The following is a 17,928-nucleotide window of genomic DNA, read 5'->3' as shown; positions in this document are numbered from 1 at the left end:
GTAATTGTTTGTTAAACTCAAATGAAAAAAATGACCCCACTAGTATCCTGGAAACGTGAGTCTTCCACTCTGCGACAGCCGTCGCTTTGTTCTGACATATTTTTTCTCGTCTTGCAAAACTATCTAAAAAAAGAAAAATGTCCCTCTAATAACCACAACCCTCCCGCTTTCTGACAAAAAGAAGAAGTGCAGATCTTGCAACGGTCCACTTCTCTGCCTCTAAACTTCACTTACACTGACCAGTAAACCCACAGTGGCTGTTTGACTCCGAGATTAACAAAGTAAGTACCGCTGACAATAAACAGCAAACACATAAATAATGGTGGAAGAAGAGAATTATGTGACAGTGATATTTCAGACAAAGATAGATCCAACATACGGTGAGTGACAGACTTACTTTCTTCCCTTTCATCGCCAAAACTGTGATGTATGTGGTTTTGGGGAGCGATCAATACCAGTTGGTTAATTCTGGCGATGTTATGCTACCCAGCATGTCAGTTCTTTCCTAGCACTGCTATTTTTGGTGATCTAAAAAGTAAAGTTTAATAAATAATCCCCACAAAGAACAAACTACAAATGAGTTTTCATTTCCTTTAAACTCTTTTTGTTTTTCCAGTGACGCCAAAAGACACAGAAACAATCTACGACGAGGTGAACACTGAGGACAGGAAATTGGATGTATCCCTTGTAATAACAGGTTATTTGTGGTTTTCTGAACAAATAAATGATATTTTTTATTCAATCATTAAAATAAACATTTTTTTCTATTCTTGTAGAGAATAAAGAGTTAGCTCCACCCTGTAGTCGGCTTGCGTTGGTTGTGACAGGTCTGGTGATTATTTGCCTCATCTTGGTGTCAGTCATCATCGGCCTCAACTTCCGCTGTAAGTCCACCTGCTGTGTATTCAAGGACTTTAGTGTAATCAGACAATAACACTAACATCTGTTTCTTATCTGACTGCAGTTAACACAGTGATGAGTGAGCAGCAGCGAGAAATGGCCAACATCACAGCACAGAACCTGCAGCTGATGACACAGAAAACATCCTCAGAGCGACAGACAGAGGAGCTGACCAGACAGAGAGACCAACTCAACTGGACCATCGGAGTCATCATGGAATATCAGGAATTTTCAGTGGAAAAACACTGCCCACAGAAAGGTGAACATGTCTTAGTTTCATATAGTTTTATGTTACTTTTTGCTCTCTTCCTGTCACGACTCCCACAAACATGTTTTTATTTGAAGGTTTAATGTTTTAAACTGTTTAAAAATCTTCAAATCTAAAAAACTCTTTGTAACGTATTGTAAAGTTGGATTTCTAAAATGATTCTGGTCTTGTTGTCCCTTTCTTTTTTTGATCAGTGTGTAAACCTTGCCTGGATGGCTGGGTGCTGTTTCAGTCAAGCTGTTACTTTTTTTCCCAACATCAATATTCGTTTTATTGGAGGAGCTGGGATCAAAGTCGTGATCAATGCAAAATGTATCAGGCGGCTCTGGTAGTGATCGAAAGTCAGGAAGAACAGGTGAGCCAGATTTCATTTGTATAGATTTTTTTAAAGTTTAAATAAAGTGAAAGAGCGTTTTCATACACAGAGAGGAAAAACAGTGTCAAAGTTCAAGCGATTTAGACAGGAAGGTTTGAAGAGGAAGTTAATGCAACTATAATTCAAAGTTACCTTCCTTCAGTTCAGTCTTTTCCCACCTCTTTGCCATTTGACTGGATTTTAAGAAAACATATTTCTTCCTCACTCAACACTTAAAAATACTGTAAAAATGGAAACTGCAATCTCTTATTTTAAAACTATTCAGATTCTTGTTCTCTGAAGTGCACTGGGGTTTGCTTTATATTTGAGTTGTGTTTTGATTCAAGCAGGCCTCAACTTGTACTTAAAAAGAAAAGAGAAATATTCAGGAAAAAGGAACTGCAAGCTTTGAGTGTTCCCACTAGCTCGCTGCTCTCTTTAAAATAGTCTTTGTGGCCTCACTTCCAAATTCAGTAAATGACATGATCTTTGGTCAGAGCTGTGGAAAAGAAACCAGCGATCATTCCTACAGAGTCCCCAGCGTGTTTAAAAAGAGAGTGAGAACGACTCTTCATACATCAGACAAAAGATAGTCGAAGTAAAAGGCACAGGCTGAGAGTTTAAAAGACCAAGAGAAAAATGTTCTTTAATCTGATTGGACAAACTTAAATTCATTTTGAAGAGCTCCAAACTCTAAGCGTCAGATCAGAGTTTGCAGTTTGGCGAGATCATCTGTGGACAGATCTGAAGAAGGTAATTCAGCAACACCTCCCAGGCAATCTGGTCTAACAAGCCCACAGAGTCTTAGCCAAGGAACCCAGCAGCTGTAACTACAGCCAGCAGTCTGGATAGTTGTGTAAACTTTGTCAATATGGGTACTGAGTGTTGATTTCTTGAGGGAACAAAAGCCAGTTTTATCCATTTAAAATGTAAACATAGTGTGCAAAAAAGGAAAAGGTTGTTATTTTTTTTAAACCTTTTTGTTTTTATATTTTGCTGTTATAGACGAGTCATCGTTCTTTTTATCTCAAAGGAAAACTAAAACCCGACTATTATTATGTGGCAGATAACACATGTATTACAAATTTAGGAATTTATCAGCAACCACACTAAGGACTACCACGCTGATGATAAGCACGGCTACTGGATCGGTTTGAGAGCAGAGAGCCCAAAGGACACGTGGACGTGGGTAGATGGAAGTAACCTCACTGTGACGTAAGCATGACCCCCGCCCACCACCACACATACAAATACTTGCCTATTATATCTTACTTAGCTCATCTAATTGACATAATGCTTTCCCTAGCTGCTTAGCCTAACTCTAACCATCACAAATGCCTAACCACAACCTAACTGTAACCCTGACACTAAAACCACATTTGAGCCTCAAAAATGCCTTCAAACTCATGAGGCCTACGATTTGGGCCCATAAGGACTGATGGTCCCCACAAGTATAGTAACAGTCAAAGTTTGATCCTCACAAAGATGTATAAGTGCAAACACACACACACACACACACACACACACACACACACACACACACACACACACACACACACACACACACACATTTTTACAACACATTGTAAATACCCTTTAAAAAATGGAAGTAAAAAGCAGAACAAAAAAATTGTTTCAACATTCCCTCTTCTAATAACAAGAAGTTTAAGATTTACAGCCACAAGAAGTTTACAGTATGAACCAATTCCAAATAAGTTTGAGTTAAAACAACCTTTAGGCTGGAATAGCTCAAGGAAGTGACGATTAAGTCGAATCAGCACATGTTGATGGCAGACTTGTTTTCTGTTTGCATTTTCTCTTTTCATTTGTGAAATGAAAAAACACAAAGTGTTTTCATTCAACATAAAAAGACGTCTTGCATGCATCCAAGTAAGGAAAACCCTGGCTAACACTGTTGTGTGACTTGTGTGTTCTCAGCTCCCACCACTGAGAACACACAAGTCCTAATAAACAACAAACTTATTTGTAGCAGAGTGAAAAAAAATAAAAGCTGTTAAAAACTCTTCACTGCATCCATTGCTTGTTTCTCAAAGATGATTTTTGACCTTTGACATTTTTCTTAAGCTTCCACATCCGTGATGGACTCGGTTGTGGTTTTCAGAACATCTAAGTGTCTGACTTTTGCGAGACCAAACACAAGTGTGCATTCATGGCCTCTGTGTTGGTTAAATTGCCTCGATCCCTGTTACCATCAGGAATGCTGTGTGTGCAGAGACTGACACAGATCATTGACTTATTTTTGGTACCCAAGCACTCCACGTGCTGAATTTCAGAAATACAATAAAGATTATTTTGTCAAAGGTTGAAATGTTGAGTAGGCATACAGACTGACACTATGTGACTTTTTTAGGTACTGGAAAATGCAACAAGATGTCAACAGAAGATATTGTGCTTTAAGCCTACCAAAAGCGCCCCCTCTGGCCAACTGGGGCAAAGAGAGCTGTGACATGAGAAACTGTTGGATCTGTGAAAGACGAGCGTTAATTAAAGCAGATTAGGAATCAGTCCCAGTAATAGAATTGTTATTTAATGTGACAGTAACTCCTTGTGTTTTTTGAATTAAAGGCAATGAGTTTTTTTTCTGTGTCAAACTGATTTTGTAAAAAATAAGTAATTTCTTTGTTTTGATTTATGTTCAGTTACATTTTGAAACAAATGCTGCAGAATCACACACCACATTTGAGCTGCACTGCAAAAGCATTTGTACTTTTTTGTAATCATATGTGCTCTTTTGTCATTACTATGGGATTTCTAATGTATTAGATGGCAAAAGAAACATATTCCGATGCATGTAAATGCAGAGACAGGCATGAATGTGTTTATGTTACTATTTATTAATACTACATGTTTGTGAAACTTCCCTTTCCACTTGAGGAAGTGACAGTCTGTTCATGCTCATTGGGCGTAACTTGTGAGCATCTTTATTCCTTTTATAGTAACAGAAACCAAGAATCTGAACAATAACAATAATACGCGTGCGTGCGTGTGTGTGTGTGTGTGTGTGTGTGTGTGTGTGTGTGTGTGTGTGTGTGTGCGTGTGTGTGTGTGTGTGTGTGTGTGTGTGTGTGTTGTGCCTATTGTCTAAAACTAAAACAGTGTGTAAGAAATTAACTGGCTTATCCTACAAGAGACTCATGTTAAAATGTTCAATGTTATTATGAAAAAAAGTGTTTCCAGCTTAAAGTGGTTTGGCCGGTGTGGACAGCTCCCACCTTCATAAAAACTGTGATTCTTTTATTTACTCATTCATCTGGACACTCATAAGGCTGATACCTAAGAACACAGGCAGCTGGAGCAACAGCTGTGTGCTCGGCCTCGCCTCCACTGAGCTGTGCCTGTCGCAGTATTTTGATGCATTTAATAAAACTAATCGTTGAATGGAAATCTGTCTGTGACCAGTTTACAGTTTTTACACATTTTGGTTTTTTGTCTGTTTTACAGTTCTGGTCAAATTCTTTTTTCCCATCAAGTTTTTGTTTCCATTCATAATAATTTGCTACAATTTCTTATGCTTTTATTGTTGTTGTTTATTGACTTTAAAAAGTGCAATATAAATAAATAACCAGAATATAAATGATGTAGTAGTTCATCACATCTCCGGTTATTGCAGCGTGTGAAGTGCAGAAAGAACTTGTAAACTGGGGTAAACTGCACAGACAAATGAGAATTAAAGTTCATTGAGAATTAAAAGGGGCTCGCAGTAACTTCCCGGACAAATTCATCAAATACATCACCAAATAAAAGTGTTTGTGTTCAACACCACCACTCTCTCCACGGTTATGATCCACAGGATCCTCCCTGTCTAACAGGATACAAGTGGCAAAGTTATCACATCATTTAGTGTTTAATGGAGTTCTTTTGTCGTCATTTTGAGGAATGTTAAGTCAATAAATTTGCTAAATAGTGTGAATTGAATATTGTTCATTACATCAGGACAACGGTTTGGCTGATCCATGATTACTGTGTGAAGGTTTGATTAATTTTTCTTTATGAGGTGCAGTGATGACAGACACCTCACCACTGCAGAGTCTCACTGCTCCTTGGGCCAGATGAGTTGCAAAAATTGCGATCACTCGCCTCTTCCTTTTTCGTACTGTGACAGACATTTTTCATCACAACGTTTTCACCTAACACGATGTCTCACAACGACATCGATCATCAGTTAAGAAACAACGCGGACGTTGCACCAGACAGATATGTGACAGGTTGGTTTGTTGGGTTAAAGCCCAAATGTGTTAACTGCTCTTAGCGTAACGGTGTGTTACAGAAGCAACATAATTCCGAGAACAGGCATGTGTATGAACACGTTGAGGAGTAATAGGAAGAGGAACCGCGGGTTTGTTCTGTGCCAGTTACAGCTGGAATTTCATATTGTTTTATGGTGCGTGTGACACCCCACCCACATGATGGGCATGTGGGTGGGGTGTCAGTAACACTCTTTTAACAGTCCGCTCCTGTTGAGGCCAGTTTTAGTTTTCTTTGCGCTGAAGGCAATTTGGCTTTTAATGATGGAGGAAGAAGTCAATTATTCCACAATGGTTTTCAAAACTGGTGCTTCACTAACAAAAGGTAAGTTACTCTCCTCCTTCATTCAAAAATGAATCACTGATAAGTCTGACTGTTTATATCTTTGTGAAGTTGCCTGATGAAAGAACGCTGCTCTGTTCACATCATATCATCCCGTTTTTATTTAAAAACAACAAAAAGATTATTTATCATTAAAATTCGGAAACATTCAAATCACTAGAAAGCACAACATTTCTATTTTATACGCCAAGTCATGAGCTCAGACTTATCTTTTTGAGTTTATCACATTGTTTGGCTTTATCATAAATGATGTGATAAAGCTAGTTTGAAAACTAGCACATGGCACACATGTCAGACTTGTTGGTATGAATCCCTGCATTCAGTCATTTGTGTCTTCTAGAAAAAATCCAGGACTCAACCATTTATTCTGAAGTTAAATCTAAAGCGCCTGCTGGTCCTCCTCCTGCACCTGGTAAGTTATAACGTTCATGCAGATATTACATGAGCAACAAAGCAAATTCATGCTTTAAACTTTCTGTATTTGACAATGACACAGCCTGAGAAAACAGACCAACACAAGTAATGCAAAAATACTGCAACCACCTGCAGAGACTAAGGCAAGTCTTGAGTAGTACAAAATCCATAGAGGCTGGGGTCTGTCACACCAGGCAACATCCCAGGTGCAGCCTGTGTAAAGATGCCCCTCAGACAATCCAGCACATAACTGCAGGGTGCAAGATGCTAGCAGGCGGGACATACATGGAACGCCATAACCCAGTGGTCGGCACAGTATAAGAGATAAGATAAACCTTTTTTAGTCCTCACATGGGAAATTTGTTGGGTCACGGCAGGAAGTGAACAGTGCAAAGTTACAAGCAGGAATAATTAAGAAAAACATGGAATAGAATAAAATAACATAGAATAAAATACTGTGTTATGTTGGAACAGATCCAGTGAGACTACAAACCAGTGGAGGCTAACCTAACGAACATAGTAGTGGTGGACAAGCAGTTCACTTTCAAAAGTGTTCATTTAACAGTTAAAGGAGTCAACACATATAGACACTTTTCTAGTGTCAGGTTTAAAACTCACTGTGTTAATTTAACAGTGGTGATTTTGCAGAGTGTGGTGTGTGAGGGGAAGGAGAAGGAAAGAAAAGGGGAACATAGAGCGACCTAAGAGATCAATGATATGCTTTAATGACACATGACTGCGCATTTTGTAATTCTGTGGGTTGTGTTGTTGTCAAACTCATCTCTATGAGTCCATTCGTTTAGTTATTTCTGTCTTCCAGAAAAAAACGAGGACCCAGCCATTTATTCTGAAGTTAAATCTAAAGCGCCAGCTGGTCCTCCTCCTGCACCTGGTAAGTTATAAAATCCCTTTTTCATCTTCACTAATTTAGCAGCAAAATGTTTTAGACCATCAGTGGAACAAATGTATTCACTACCTGTATGTCTTTGACAACATCTGACATGAACATCTGGTGCCTCAGTGGTCCTGAGAGGCTAACACAACAGAGCCTAAGAAAACAGACAACACACGAGCAAAGGAATGAGCTGCAGCATCACACAACAGTAAAAGTCCATGTGACAGTTTCTCATAATAATGACGTCAAATTTCTCATTAGAAGCAGAAGGCAAAGCAGCTGCATGCTCCAATTTCCGTCTACTGCTGGCATGTTTGGCGATCCTTTGTGTCCTCCTGCTGGTGGGCATCATCGCCATCATCTACAGTAAGTCTGAGTTCAGCACACCAAACTCTATTTAGTTTTAGTTTTATTTTGTTCTGGATTTTTGCATGTTTCCAGAGAGTGGGTTTGCTCGTTTCAGCTGTTTTTTTTTATTAGTTTCACTGTTTGTTTACCTTTCTTAATTATTATAATATGGAGGGTAATTAACAGGGGCAGATATTACAATACAAAGACAACACCATGTGAAAGCAGCTGAGTCACAAATTTGACCAAAAAATAGAAATAAAAAATAAATAAAGACAGTTTTCGTCCTATTTTCAACTTTATTGTTACATTTAGTTCTCATGTTCTCCCAAAAGTCTAGCTTTCATTTTTATTTTAAGTAAATAAAATATTTTTATGCATTGATTTTCTAATTCTCTGTTTAGTGTTGGTTCTGCTCAACAGAATTTTACTTTGATATTTGGTGTTTTTAAACCATCAAAGGTTTGATGGTTTTGAGTTTTCAGTGCCAGCTGTTATGCAGTTTGCTTTACATCACATTACATAATAAATGCCAGTAAAGATTTTTGAATTATTCTTGAAGATCTGATGTGTGATTTAAGTGTTAAGTTATTGTTTCTGAGCAGTCCACAATAACCTTACAGAACACTGCAGAACCTCATGTTATTTCTGAAGTTTTATGAACAAAAGGTGTATTATAATTATTGTTAGTAGTAGTAGTATTCCTGAGTAAATGAAACTTGGCTAATTTGGGGTGATTTTTAGGCTTGAAGTTACATAGTGAAGCTTTGTGAAAAGCTCGACCTGCTGCGTGAGTAACGACAGTGACATTAAAGAGTAAAAGAAGGAAGTAATGGTTCTATCCAGCCTAAAAAACCATATATGTGGTTTGTTTTGCTTCTCCAGGGCATTATAGGCATCATGTGATGTGGCAATGAAAAAAGAAAGGATTGGTTAGCTGCAAAAATGTGTGAACTCTGTGAAAACTTTTCACAACTCTGTGAAAATGACTGAAAATGCTAGTGTGGACGCAGAGCGTTTTCAGATGAAAAGGCCGTTTTCAAATCTATCTGGGCTACTGTGGACGTAGCCTGAAATTCATCAAACCCATCCATCCACCCCATCCTCCTCCCTGTGCAAACCCTGTTAATTTCTAACACATATTTATTCCTACTTAGCTTCTGTCTTGATTTAATGGTTGTTTGTGGATCAGTTAGTTAAACGTACTCATTACATATTCACTGTATGTGGAAAAACCTTCAAAGCTGTTTATAAAGGTGGCTTAAAAAACAGAGATTAATTTTTCCCCGTATAACCTGAACCATTTATTTTTTTTAATCTCTTTCCCACTAAAATACAAAACTGCATTTTATTACTTGTTACTCGAGCTTTCTGTACCTCTAGTGCCTGGATTTTAATTTAAGGCTAATTTTCCTTTTTACTATTTATTACCTTCTACTGGTGGTTAAAAAAACATTTTATTATACATTCATGTTTTAGTGTGTTTGGTGTCTTCAGCTTTGTCTCACAATGAAGACAGGAAGAGGAGGCTTCTCTGTTAGGACTGGATGTGAACCCTCATTGGTCGGCTGTGATGATGAGTGCTGTGCTGTCTTCTCTCCTTCACAGTGAGTTTGCTATTTAAGGTACAGGCAGCAAACCTCAGTAACCTCACAGCAGAACATCAGCAGTTGGCCATGGAGAAGGAAATCTCAGACAATAAAACTCGGGAGCTGAGAAGACAGAGAGACAATCTCAACTGCACGCTGGAAGTCATCCTGAAGTTTGATAACTTTCCAGTAAAAGATTACTGTCCTAATAAACGTGAGTGCTTCATTGTGCTTGTCTCAGAAGTTAATAAGCTTCATATGTCAAAATTTTATTAGGAGCTGAAGATGATCAACAGTATGATAGAGTCATGAGAGTATGAACGGAGAATTTATGTGACAAATTTAAATAGAAAACCACAAAACAAGTAAGCGTGCAGGTTGGGAGAGATGATTTGAACTGGTCACAAAACCCAGGAAAAGAGTTATATTTGAGGTAAAGAGCCTCAAATATCATCTAAAATGTACAACAATTTATTTTGACTTTACCGCACATGGAATCTGTTCTCCTTTGAACTGACCTTCAACCCCTGCGCATCAGTTGGCAGTATGTCCCACATGTTTGTTACAATTCTCAGGAGTGAACGGCTCACCCAACATGCGATAACGCATAGATGCATATTTGCCACACCAAAACCAATAAAGCAAACCAGCACCTCACCGTCTTTTGCCTTTCTCTAAAACTAAGGATCTGTCCATTAAGTTTAAGGGAAGCTTAAGAATTTCTCATTAGCAAAATCAAGGAATCTCTGTGTTCTCATTGTTTCCAGAGAACGACTCATCAAAGCTACTTTAAAATGGAAAGTAGAAAAGAAAACAGTGTGAATCTTTTAGCTTTTTTGCTACATAATTTGATAATGTTGTTAATGAGCCTACGTTGAGTCTAGTTTCTAATCTCCTTGCAGAGTGCCAGCCATGCCGCAGTGGCTGGATCCTATTTAAGAACAAGTGCTACCTGTTTTACAATGAGAACGCCCCCTGGAAAACTTGGGAGGAAAGCCGAGTGTATTGCAAAGGCAAAGCTGCAGATCTGGTTGTTGTTGACGATCTCAAAGAGCAGGTGAGCTCTAACAACAAGACCACAGCACAATTACAGCCATGATATTTTCTTACATAACTGATGATAATTCATAAATGTCACTGAATGACGAATGATATGACCCACAGGAATTTCTCAGTAGTCACATAAAATTTTACTATAGTCAATACCACGGATACTTTATTGGGTTACAGAAGACAGCAAATAACTGGGTCTGGATTGATGGACACAATGACACGCTGAGGTAAGAAAACTGTCTTACAGCTACAGAACAAAGTTACAGCAGTGGTGGGAATGACTGAATGATTAATGATAAAATAATATCGTGATTTATATGCCAATAATAATAATATTGGATAAAGTGATTTCAGTAAAAGAAGATGCATTATGAAAGAAATTATGCAGAAATAAAATATTTGGGATGTTTTTACACATGCTGACGTTCATGTCCTGCTTTTATAGTTACTGGATGAAGGAGATGTCAGACACTTCAGTCTCATATGTGCTGATCATCCCTGGGACGAATGCCACAAAAAGCTGGGTCGAAGCGACCGGTTACTTTCAGAACAAATTCATCTGTGAGGTAGACGCCCTGCTTTTGTCCACTTAGTTCCAGCTGCCGTTCTCTGTGTGCTCTTCCACGTTGCCATCCATGCTCCAGATACTGTCTGCATTATTCGTTTCTCATCTTTATAATGGAGGATGGAGAACTTGTAGTTTTTCAGCTGCTGCAACTATTTATGAAAACAGACTTTGAGCAGACCAGTGTGTGTGTCGCCAAAAAGCAGAAATAATGCAACACTGTACTTTTACACCGCACAACATTGCATGTATTGATTACATAATTCATGTTGCAAGTTCCATCCCGTGTCAACCTCAACGCTGTCTCCATCTGTCTCTGTTGTAAAGTGACGGAGGTTCAAGGAAAAGTTGAAAGTTCAACTTTTGGGGTTTTGTTAATCATCTATTTAAAATAACAGCGTGATGCAGATGTTTTAAAGCCCTTTTTGATGGAAAGACAGTCACTGCACTTCACATGTTCAGCAGGCATATTTATCTTTTTAACTTTTTGATTCATCTAGGAAGAAATTTGAGATACAGTAACACTTTAAGGATTTTTCTGAGCCACCGTAGCAATGACAAAGGGTCGAGTCAACAAGATTTTTCGACCGTTTTGTTATTTTTAATAGTGAAGTGAGGATAGTGTTCAGCATCTGAACACTCACTGAGCTGTCAGTTTAAAGAAACATTTAAATCACAACCAACACTGATGTTGAAACTCAGGTAAATGAAGGTCGAACATATATTTAATTAATGAAATGATCCAAAAGATCATAAAAAGACACATTTATTCTACTATTCAGTTTTTTAATCTTTGGTGACTCGAACCAAGATATTTGGTTGGAATTGAAGGCAAAAGGGTCATTTATTGTTGTTACCATGGACGCATTCTTCTCACATCTTGATTAAAGGAACAGTTCACCCAAAAATCTTTTCCCCCTCTGGCCTGTAGTGCTATTTATCCATCTGGGTTAGAGTTGCCAGGTTTTCCAGATATCCACTGAAGACACATCTGCTTTCTCTTAAATACAGTGGGAGTACATGTGACTCACCTTGTGGTGCTGAAAAACATTTGAAAAACTCAGCAGTAATATCTCTTTTTAGAGATCACTCGTGGTTACTCAAGAAGGGAAACAAATTCCTTGTTTAGGCGTTTTAACGTAGGAACTATTTTATTTTCTATCATCTTCACAAAAAAGCTTACAGCTAATCAACATTACAGCTCAGGAAACAAGAATCTCATCAAAGTTTACATCTGTCACAAGTGTGTGCGTCTTGTCCCAGGAACACGCTGACACACCTGTCAGGTGACTAAAACTCTGCAAATGATCTACGCACATGAATATTTTCTAATTCCTACAAAAGATACAAACATGTTGTATATTTGTTTACTTTGTTGTTTAAAATGTTTATTTACGCAAAGACAATTTTAAATAAAAGAATCAAAAGTACAAAAGTCTGCTGAGTCTGATCATTTAATTTGCATATAAAACCAGCATGTGTCACAATACTCCGCGTCCTGCACCAGTACTGTAAAAACAGCTGGGGTCTCCGTCATGTTTACCTCCCAGAACAACTAAACTGACTCCAGCTACAATCGCTGAGGTTAGAAAAGCCACGTCTGGTTGTGATGGATTATTTAGGGCACATTTCATGTTATAAAGGCAATCTTTAAAAAAAAATCATCAACTTGTCTAAACAGCATCGGGCTTGTAATGCGCATCACCTGCTGGATGTAGTTAAAGATGTTTTCCAGTTTGCTGAAAACATCCAAAGTTCCTTTACAGTCCACGTTTAGACTGTAACTCACCGAGTTCCTCTAATATCGACTAAACAAAGCTAAACAGGAAGCACTCACATGAAACCTCAGCTGATTGTTTTTTTTAAACCACAATTTCACTTGTTTATTCTTGCTGGTCGACATTGATGATTCAGGTTTAGCACCACAGACGAGTACACTGGGAAGCACGTCCTCTTCAGACATGGAATTAGATTCCCAGTTAATCACACACTAGTCTTTAGACTTCTTCTTCTTCCTCTTCAGAGGAGGAGCCTCCTCATGTGTACACGTTTTGTCCTTTTTGCACTTTTTCCTTTTCTTCACTGACTCTGTGACGTCTGAGTCCTCCAGTCCTGTGTGATTTGATTGGCTAGGCTCCTTACAGTCACTGTCATTTTCCTTTGGGGGTTTAGAGGATTTCTTCTTCTTCTTGCCCTCGTCAGCATGCATCTCAGCAGTCACCTCCTCGCTCTCTGCAGCCGGTGAATGCGTCTCTTCGACTCTGTTCTCCTCCACTTTGTTCTTCTTCTTTTGCTTCTTCTTCTTCTTCTTGTGCGAATCATCTGCCTCACAGTTTTCTACATGGATCAAATCCTCATCAGTTCTTTCCTCGGGATCAGCGCTCTTCTTTTCCTTCTTCTTCTTTTTCTTTTTAGGTTGAACATCTGTTGTGGGAGTTTCACACACTCCATCACTACTCTTCTCATTCATTTTCATCTTTTTTCTGCTTGTCATCATCTCCTCCGGCGTCTCTAAACGGGAGGCTGGAGGAGGAGCACTTGCTGGTTGGTTCTTCTTTCCATACTTGGCCATGAACTCGGCCTCCTGCTGCTCCAGCCTGGCTAACTTGGCGCTCATGGTCAAGCCGTGCCTGGCTCCCCTAAAATAACAGAAGCACAGAAAACTGGGTTATGCTTTTTTACAGTTCTTTGATGTTTTTTATGTCTGTGAAGGTTCTCAGTCATCCAGGTCATCGTAGTTGCTTCAAGCAACTTAAAGAAGTCCAGACGCTTTTCTTTGCAAGCTCCTTTGACTTTGATGTTTTTTTCCATGTTGAATTCTACAAATCATATCATCTTACTTGTGAGCTGTGCGTCCTCCACAAACCTTCATAAGATCAGTGTCAGAAAGCCTGCAGAGAGTCAGACAGAAACCTCACGATGTAACTTATCAGATAAAAGGTCCGAATACAATTCCAAGTCTCAGTTGCTGATGAGATCAGATGTTGTGAATGTTAGTCTTACTTGGTGGTGCTGGACAGATCCATCCTCTGCTCATCCTCCTCATCAGAGCTGCTGCAGTCATCTGAGCTGGAGGCCTTCGGCTCTGGCTGCTCCTGACCAGACAGCAGCGTGGCAGACTGAAAGAAGAGCCAGCCGTTTGTTTGTTTGTGTGAATAAAATAAACTACATTTAAAAACACAATAAGCGTCCATGTCATGCACAAAAGTGTCGTAATGTCCCACTGTAAGGCCCGCTTTAGACTAATGTGGGGAAACTTTGCAGAGCCTACGATGTGAACTACATAAATGGCCGACGTCGGTGACGCTGTTTATGCTTTTGCTGTTACTGTGTGGTCGTGTCCCCGTGTTTTATAAGCCGTGCCAGACGGGTTCCTGCTCTTTGTTACGGTCAGTTTTTGGGGTGTGAACATTTTTACATTTCTTTGTACTTTCCTTCATGTCCTCTCAGTTTCTGCAATCGCACACGAACGCTACAACAAAGGTGGAGGTCGAGGCGACGACATACCTGCTGCTCGGTCAGATTTGGGGACCGCAGCATTGTTTTTGTAGCCATTTTGATTTTCCTGAACGAGACGCTCTCATGACTCATCGCGTAACGCCAGTGACCAGCAATGAGTGGCAAGCAGTGTGATGACTGAACTGCAGTAAGTACAACAAGAAGGGACATGCAGCTAAAAGACAGCAAACAATTACCTTGACAAAGCATCCATACAGCTTATCTTTAGCCAGTGTCGCTTTCCTCGGCTTTTTATTGGAGATCATCCCATCCTCTTCTTCTGCAGTCTTCTTCAGCTTAATCCCATTCTGCATCAGAAAACCAGGAAACACGTTAACGCTGTGTAAGTGAACAAACCAGCTGCTTCCACTCGGAGCCTGAATGGAACTGATGTGAACGTTAAACTGAGTCTGGGCCTTGTTGCAGCTTCCATCCACTCCTCAGAGGTGGTGCTCTGAAACGTCAAACTGCTCCTAAAATCCTGAAACTATTCTCACACTGAAAAAACAGCCGCACTCAGGTGGACGAGCTAAATAAATAAGTACGAGCAAAACCTAAAAAATAAAACAAATGAGCGACCTACTTGATCAGACTCCACCTGCAGGCTGGAGGAGGCTTTATTGAAGACATGATCCCACCAGTGGAAGGTGAACTGCTCCCCTTCTTTATGGCCAACCTTGCAGAAGAAATGTAAATGGCCCTCTCAGCTTAAACCTGTTTTAGCGTCAACACAAGCGTCTGCTGCATAAAGACGAACAGCACTTACTCCTCCTTTGTCACACTTCACTTTCACCTTGATGGCCTCCGATATGCCGTTTTCAGCTCGTCCCAGTCCTTTACCTGAGGAGAGAAAGCGCCGATCAGACTCCTGCACCTGAGCGCCGACCCTCACGAGCGCTGCTTTAATGTCTGAATGAAGAAGTTCAAAGTATGTTACCGTGCTCCCAGCCGTGGCGAAGGAGCTGCTGCTCCGCAAACTTCAAGCCACGACTTTTCTCTTGAACGACTTCTGCCATCTGCACACAGACACAGTTAAATGTAAGCAAACCCATTCAATTCTTTTTTTGTATTTCTGGACATTTGATAAATAAAAACCATGTTACACCTGAGTAACTTAAACCCTTAAAACAGTTAAGTATGCAGAGAAAACCTAGCGTGTGTTCTTAGTTGATTTCCTGCTGGGCTGAGATCATGGCTGTATGTTTGGATGCTCTCAGCACAGCATCCATGATGTGATGCTGCAGGACTCCCTCTCCCACACTTCCTATCAGAAATAATATGTAATGTCTACCTACCTTTTAGGACTGGGCGATATATCGAGTTTTTAAATATATCAATATATTTTTATACGAGATAAGAGATGTGTGCCATAAAGTGCAAAATAAAAAATGTGTGAAACTGCGTCCCGCCCCGAAACAAACCACCTTACAGAACTCGTATACAGTATTTTTCGGGCTATAACCTTACATTAAAATGCTGTCATTTTCTCAAAGATCGACAGTATGACATGTATGAGTTCTCCTTACTGACCGCGAACCGATTTTATGTGCTACACGGCGCTCAGCAACCTGCCAAAAATGCTTTAGTACGACTTTGCTGAGCTACGAAACTGCACCGCTTGATGGTTTGTCGGAGCATTACGGCTAGCGTAGTCAGAAGCCTCGCGGAGTGATACGTACTGTGCTTCAACGTAATATTACCGTATTGTGTGTGTATAAGGACCATAAATGGCACCTGTAAGAGACACGGTTACAAAGAGGATTTCAAACTCCAGGCTGTCAGTCACGCAGTACAAGTTGGGAACAGAGCAGCTGTGAAATCTGTCTCTTTGTTATTATGCTCAGCGTCTGTTAGTTTACATTTCGACTGCACAATTGTGAGCTTTTTGTTATGCACAAAAACAACACTGTTTTCTTTTATTTATGGAGCATTATTATTTAATAAATGCTGATAATTTATTTCTGAGTAATTTTTTCATGTACATCTGCGCTGTATGTGAATAAAAGTGCCTGTGTGACATCTGGGACACAGCTTAGACTAAGAACTCTTTTTGTTCTTATTTAATGGCTTTAAAAAATATCGAGATATATATCGTGTATCGCCATCCAGCTAAAAAATATTGTGATGTGAATTTTAGGCCATATCGCCCAGTCCTACTTCTTTTCCTCACTTGGTGTAAGACAAATCACCCACAGGAGAGGTGGAGGAGTGATGGAGAGAATAAATTAAGATTTTCAGGTAATGGTTGAAAAATAAATGGCACTCAGGGAGCAGGTCAGTCACAAACACACATCTGTATGTATTGTGACTGGTGAGTTTTACAGGGTCCTGTCTACTGTTCTTACTGTGCAACAGTTGCAGTGTTATGAATATAAAGACCCTAAAGGAGACGAGACCTTCCCTATTATTGCCCTTCAGCTCTGACTATCCCACCTCCCTCATAAAGAGTCTGATTGACGACACAGGAAATCATTCCTGCCTGTGGCCATCTCCCTGTACAACGCATCCACTTAACACACTGTTTGCTGCTACAACTACACATGTTTCTTTTCCAAATATTTATTTATAAGTGACTTATGTATGTATGTATGTATATATATGTATATATTGTACTATTCTTAGTTAGCGTATTGTCTGTCTTGTCTTAATGTTGGTTTAAAATGGAGCACTGTAACAAAAAATAATTTCCCCCAGGGATCAATAAAGTATTCTGATTCTGATTCTGATTCTGATTGTGCTTTTTGTCCACAGCAAACATTTTCTTATTGCTTTTCTTAGTCAGTTCTTGTTTTCATTCGCAGATTTTACTTCATTAGTGATAACTTTTTTAAAAAGCTCCGATTTCTCATTTCCTAATAATTACACTGATTATCTGTGTTTTTGGAGACTTGGTGTATCGACGTATTTGATGGAGAGCAGCTTGACTCAACTCCGGTTTGAAACGTGCAACAGAAATAAAAGTTTGACTTTGTGTTTCTGACTGTTGATCTAAAGACTTTTCAAATGTTTTAAACATCCAATATATTTTAAAGGAATCGTTTTATCCACGATATTGAGACATGTCGCGCACGGTTAGCCTATAAAACCAGTCTGCTTCTCTTATAAGCTGCCGTGTAACTGCAGAGAGGTTTAAAGCAGATCTCAGGACCTGAGCAGGTTTAAGAGTGAAGTTAAAACTGGTGAATTTGCGCATTCTGGGATGCTAACTGAACCGGTTTCGCTCTTTACACTGGACGAGCTGATGCTAACAGCTAGCGTTAAACACCTGATGTTCACGGCCGTTTCTAGACCAATGTTTCCCGAACCTTCGGCGACACAACAGAAATAACAAGTCCACAAACCTCCGTTTGTTTCTGTCGAACTGTTTCACTGAAAAACGTGAGGACTGGAACCGTGCAGGAGCATCAGAGTGTAAACATGCGGTGCCAGCAGACC

The 17,928-nt window shown here is 39.5% G+C and overlaps 3 protein-coding genes across 3 annotated transcripts; 2 read left to right on the top strand and 1 right to left on the bottom strand.

Annotated features, from left to right (window-relative positions):
• The first annotated feature begins 319 nt into the window (after positions 1-319).
• On the top strand, positions 320-4,042 carry LOC146623522 (uncharacterized). The gene is made up of 7 exons (XM_085365967.1): positions 320-380; positions 617-697; positions 777-884; positions 965-1,159; positions 1,363-1,523; positions 2,614-2,738; positions 3,895-4,042. The coding sequence occupies exons 1-7, from the start codon at positions 320-322 to the stop codon at positions 4,040-4,042; spliced, it is 879 nt and encodes a 292-aa protein (XP_085222093.1).
• A 2,007-nt stretch (positions 4,043-6,049) lies between these two features.
• LOC146623521 (uncharacterized) lies at positions 6,050-11,023 on the top strand. Its single transcript, XM_085365966.1, has 8 exons — positions 6,050-6,113; positions 6,472-6,543; positions 7,366-7,437; positions 7,702-7,806; positions 9,397-9,591; positions 10,280-10,434; positions 10,542-10,657; positions 10,876-11,023. Exons 1-8 carry the CDS (start codon positions 6,050-6,052, stop codon positions 11,021-11,023), a joined length of 927 nt encoding a protein of 308 aa, XP_085222092.1.
• Positions 11,024-12,438: 1,415 nt separating this feature from the next.
• On the bottom strand, positions 12,439-17,928 carry gpatch4 (G patch domain containing 4). Its single transcript, XM_085365965.1, has 8 exons — positions 17,835-17,928; positions 15,431-15,509; positions 15,260-15,333; positions 15,077-15,169; positions 14,691-14,801; positions 13,999-14,114; positions 13,836-13,886; positions 12,439-13,634 (listed from the first exon to the last, which is right to left on the bottom strand). Exons 2-8 carry the CDS (start codon positions 15,507-15,509, stop codon positions 12,986-12,988), a joined length of 1,173 nt encoding a protein of 390 aa, XP_085222091.1. The 5' UTR covers positions 17,835-17,928; the 3' UTR covers positions 12,439-12,985.

The sequence above is a fragment of the Diplotaxodon limnothrissa genome, linkage group LG11, assembly GCF_057381915.1.
Source record: "Diplotaxodon limnothrissa isolate DT_005_m linkage group LG11, D_limnothrissa_male_GT1.1, whole genome shotgun sequence".
Lineage (NCBI taxonomy): Eukaryota > Metazoa > Chordata > Actinopteri > Cichliformes > Cichlidae > Diplotaxodon > Diplotaxodon limnothrissa.
The sequence above is the reverse complement of the archived record's forward strand: the minus strand, read 5'-3'. Positions and strand labels throughout refer to the sequence as shown.

Coding starts and splice junctions, on each gene's coding strand:
- LOC146623521 (XM_085365966.1), top strand. CDS start 6,050: ATGATGGAGGAAGAAGTCAATTATTCCACAATGGTTTTCAAAACTGGT. Junction 7,438..7,701: donor TGGTCCTCCTCCTGCACCTG/GTAAGTTATAAA, acceptor ATTTCTCATTAG/AAGCAGAAGGCAAAGCAGCT. Junction 9,592..10,279: donor AGATTACTGTCCTAATAAAC/GTGAGTGCTTCA, acceptor ATCTCCTTGCAG/AGTGCCAGCCATGCCGCAGT.
- gpatch4 (XM_085365965.1), bottom strand. CDS start 15,509: ATGGCAGAAGTCGTTCAAGAGAAAAGTCGTGGCTTGAAGTTTGCGGAG. Junction 15,170..15,259: donor TGAAGTGTGACAAAGGAGGA/GTAAGTGCTGTT, acceptor TTCTTCTGCAAG/GTTGGCCATAAAGAAGGGGA. Junction 13,887..13,998: donor GATCTGTCCAGCACCACCAA/GTAAGACTAACA, acceptor GACTCTCTGCAG/GCTTTCTGACACTGATCTTA.
- LOC146623522 (XM_085365967.1), top strand. CDS start 320: ATGGTGGAAGAAGAGAATTATGTGACAGTGATATTTCAGACAAAGATA. Junction 885..964: donor CATCGGCCTCAACTTCCGCT/GTAAGTCCACCT, acceptor ATCTGACTGCAG/TTAACACAGTGATGAGTGAG. Junction 2,739..3,894: donor GGAAGTAACCTCACTGTGAC/GTAAGCATGACC, acceptor TGACTTTTTTAG/GTACTGGAAAATGCAACAAG.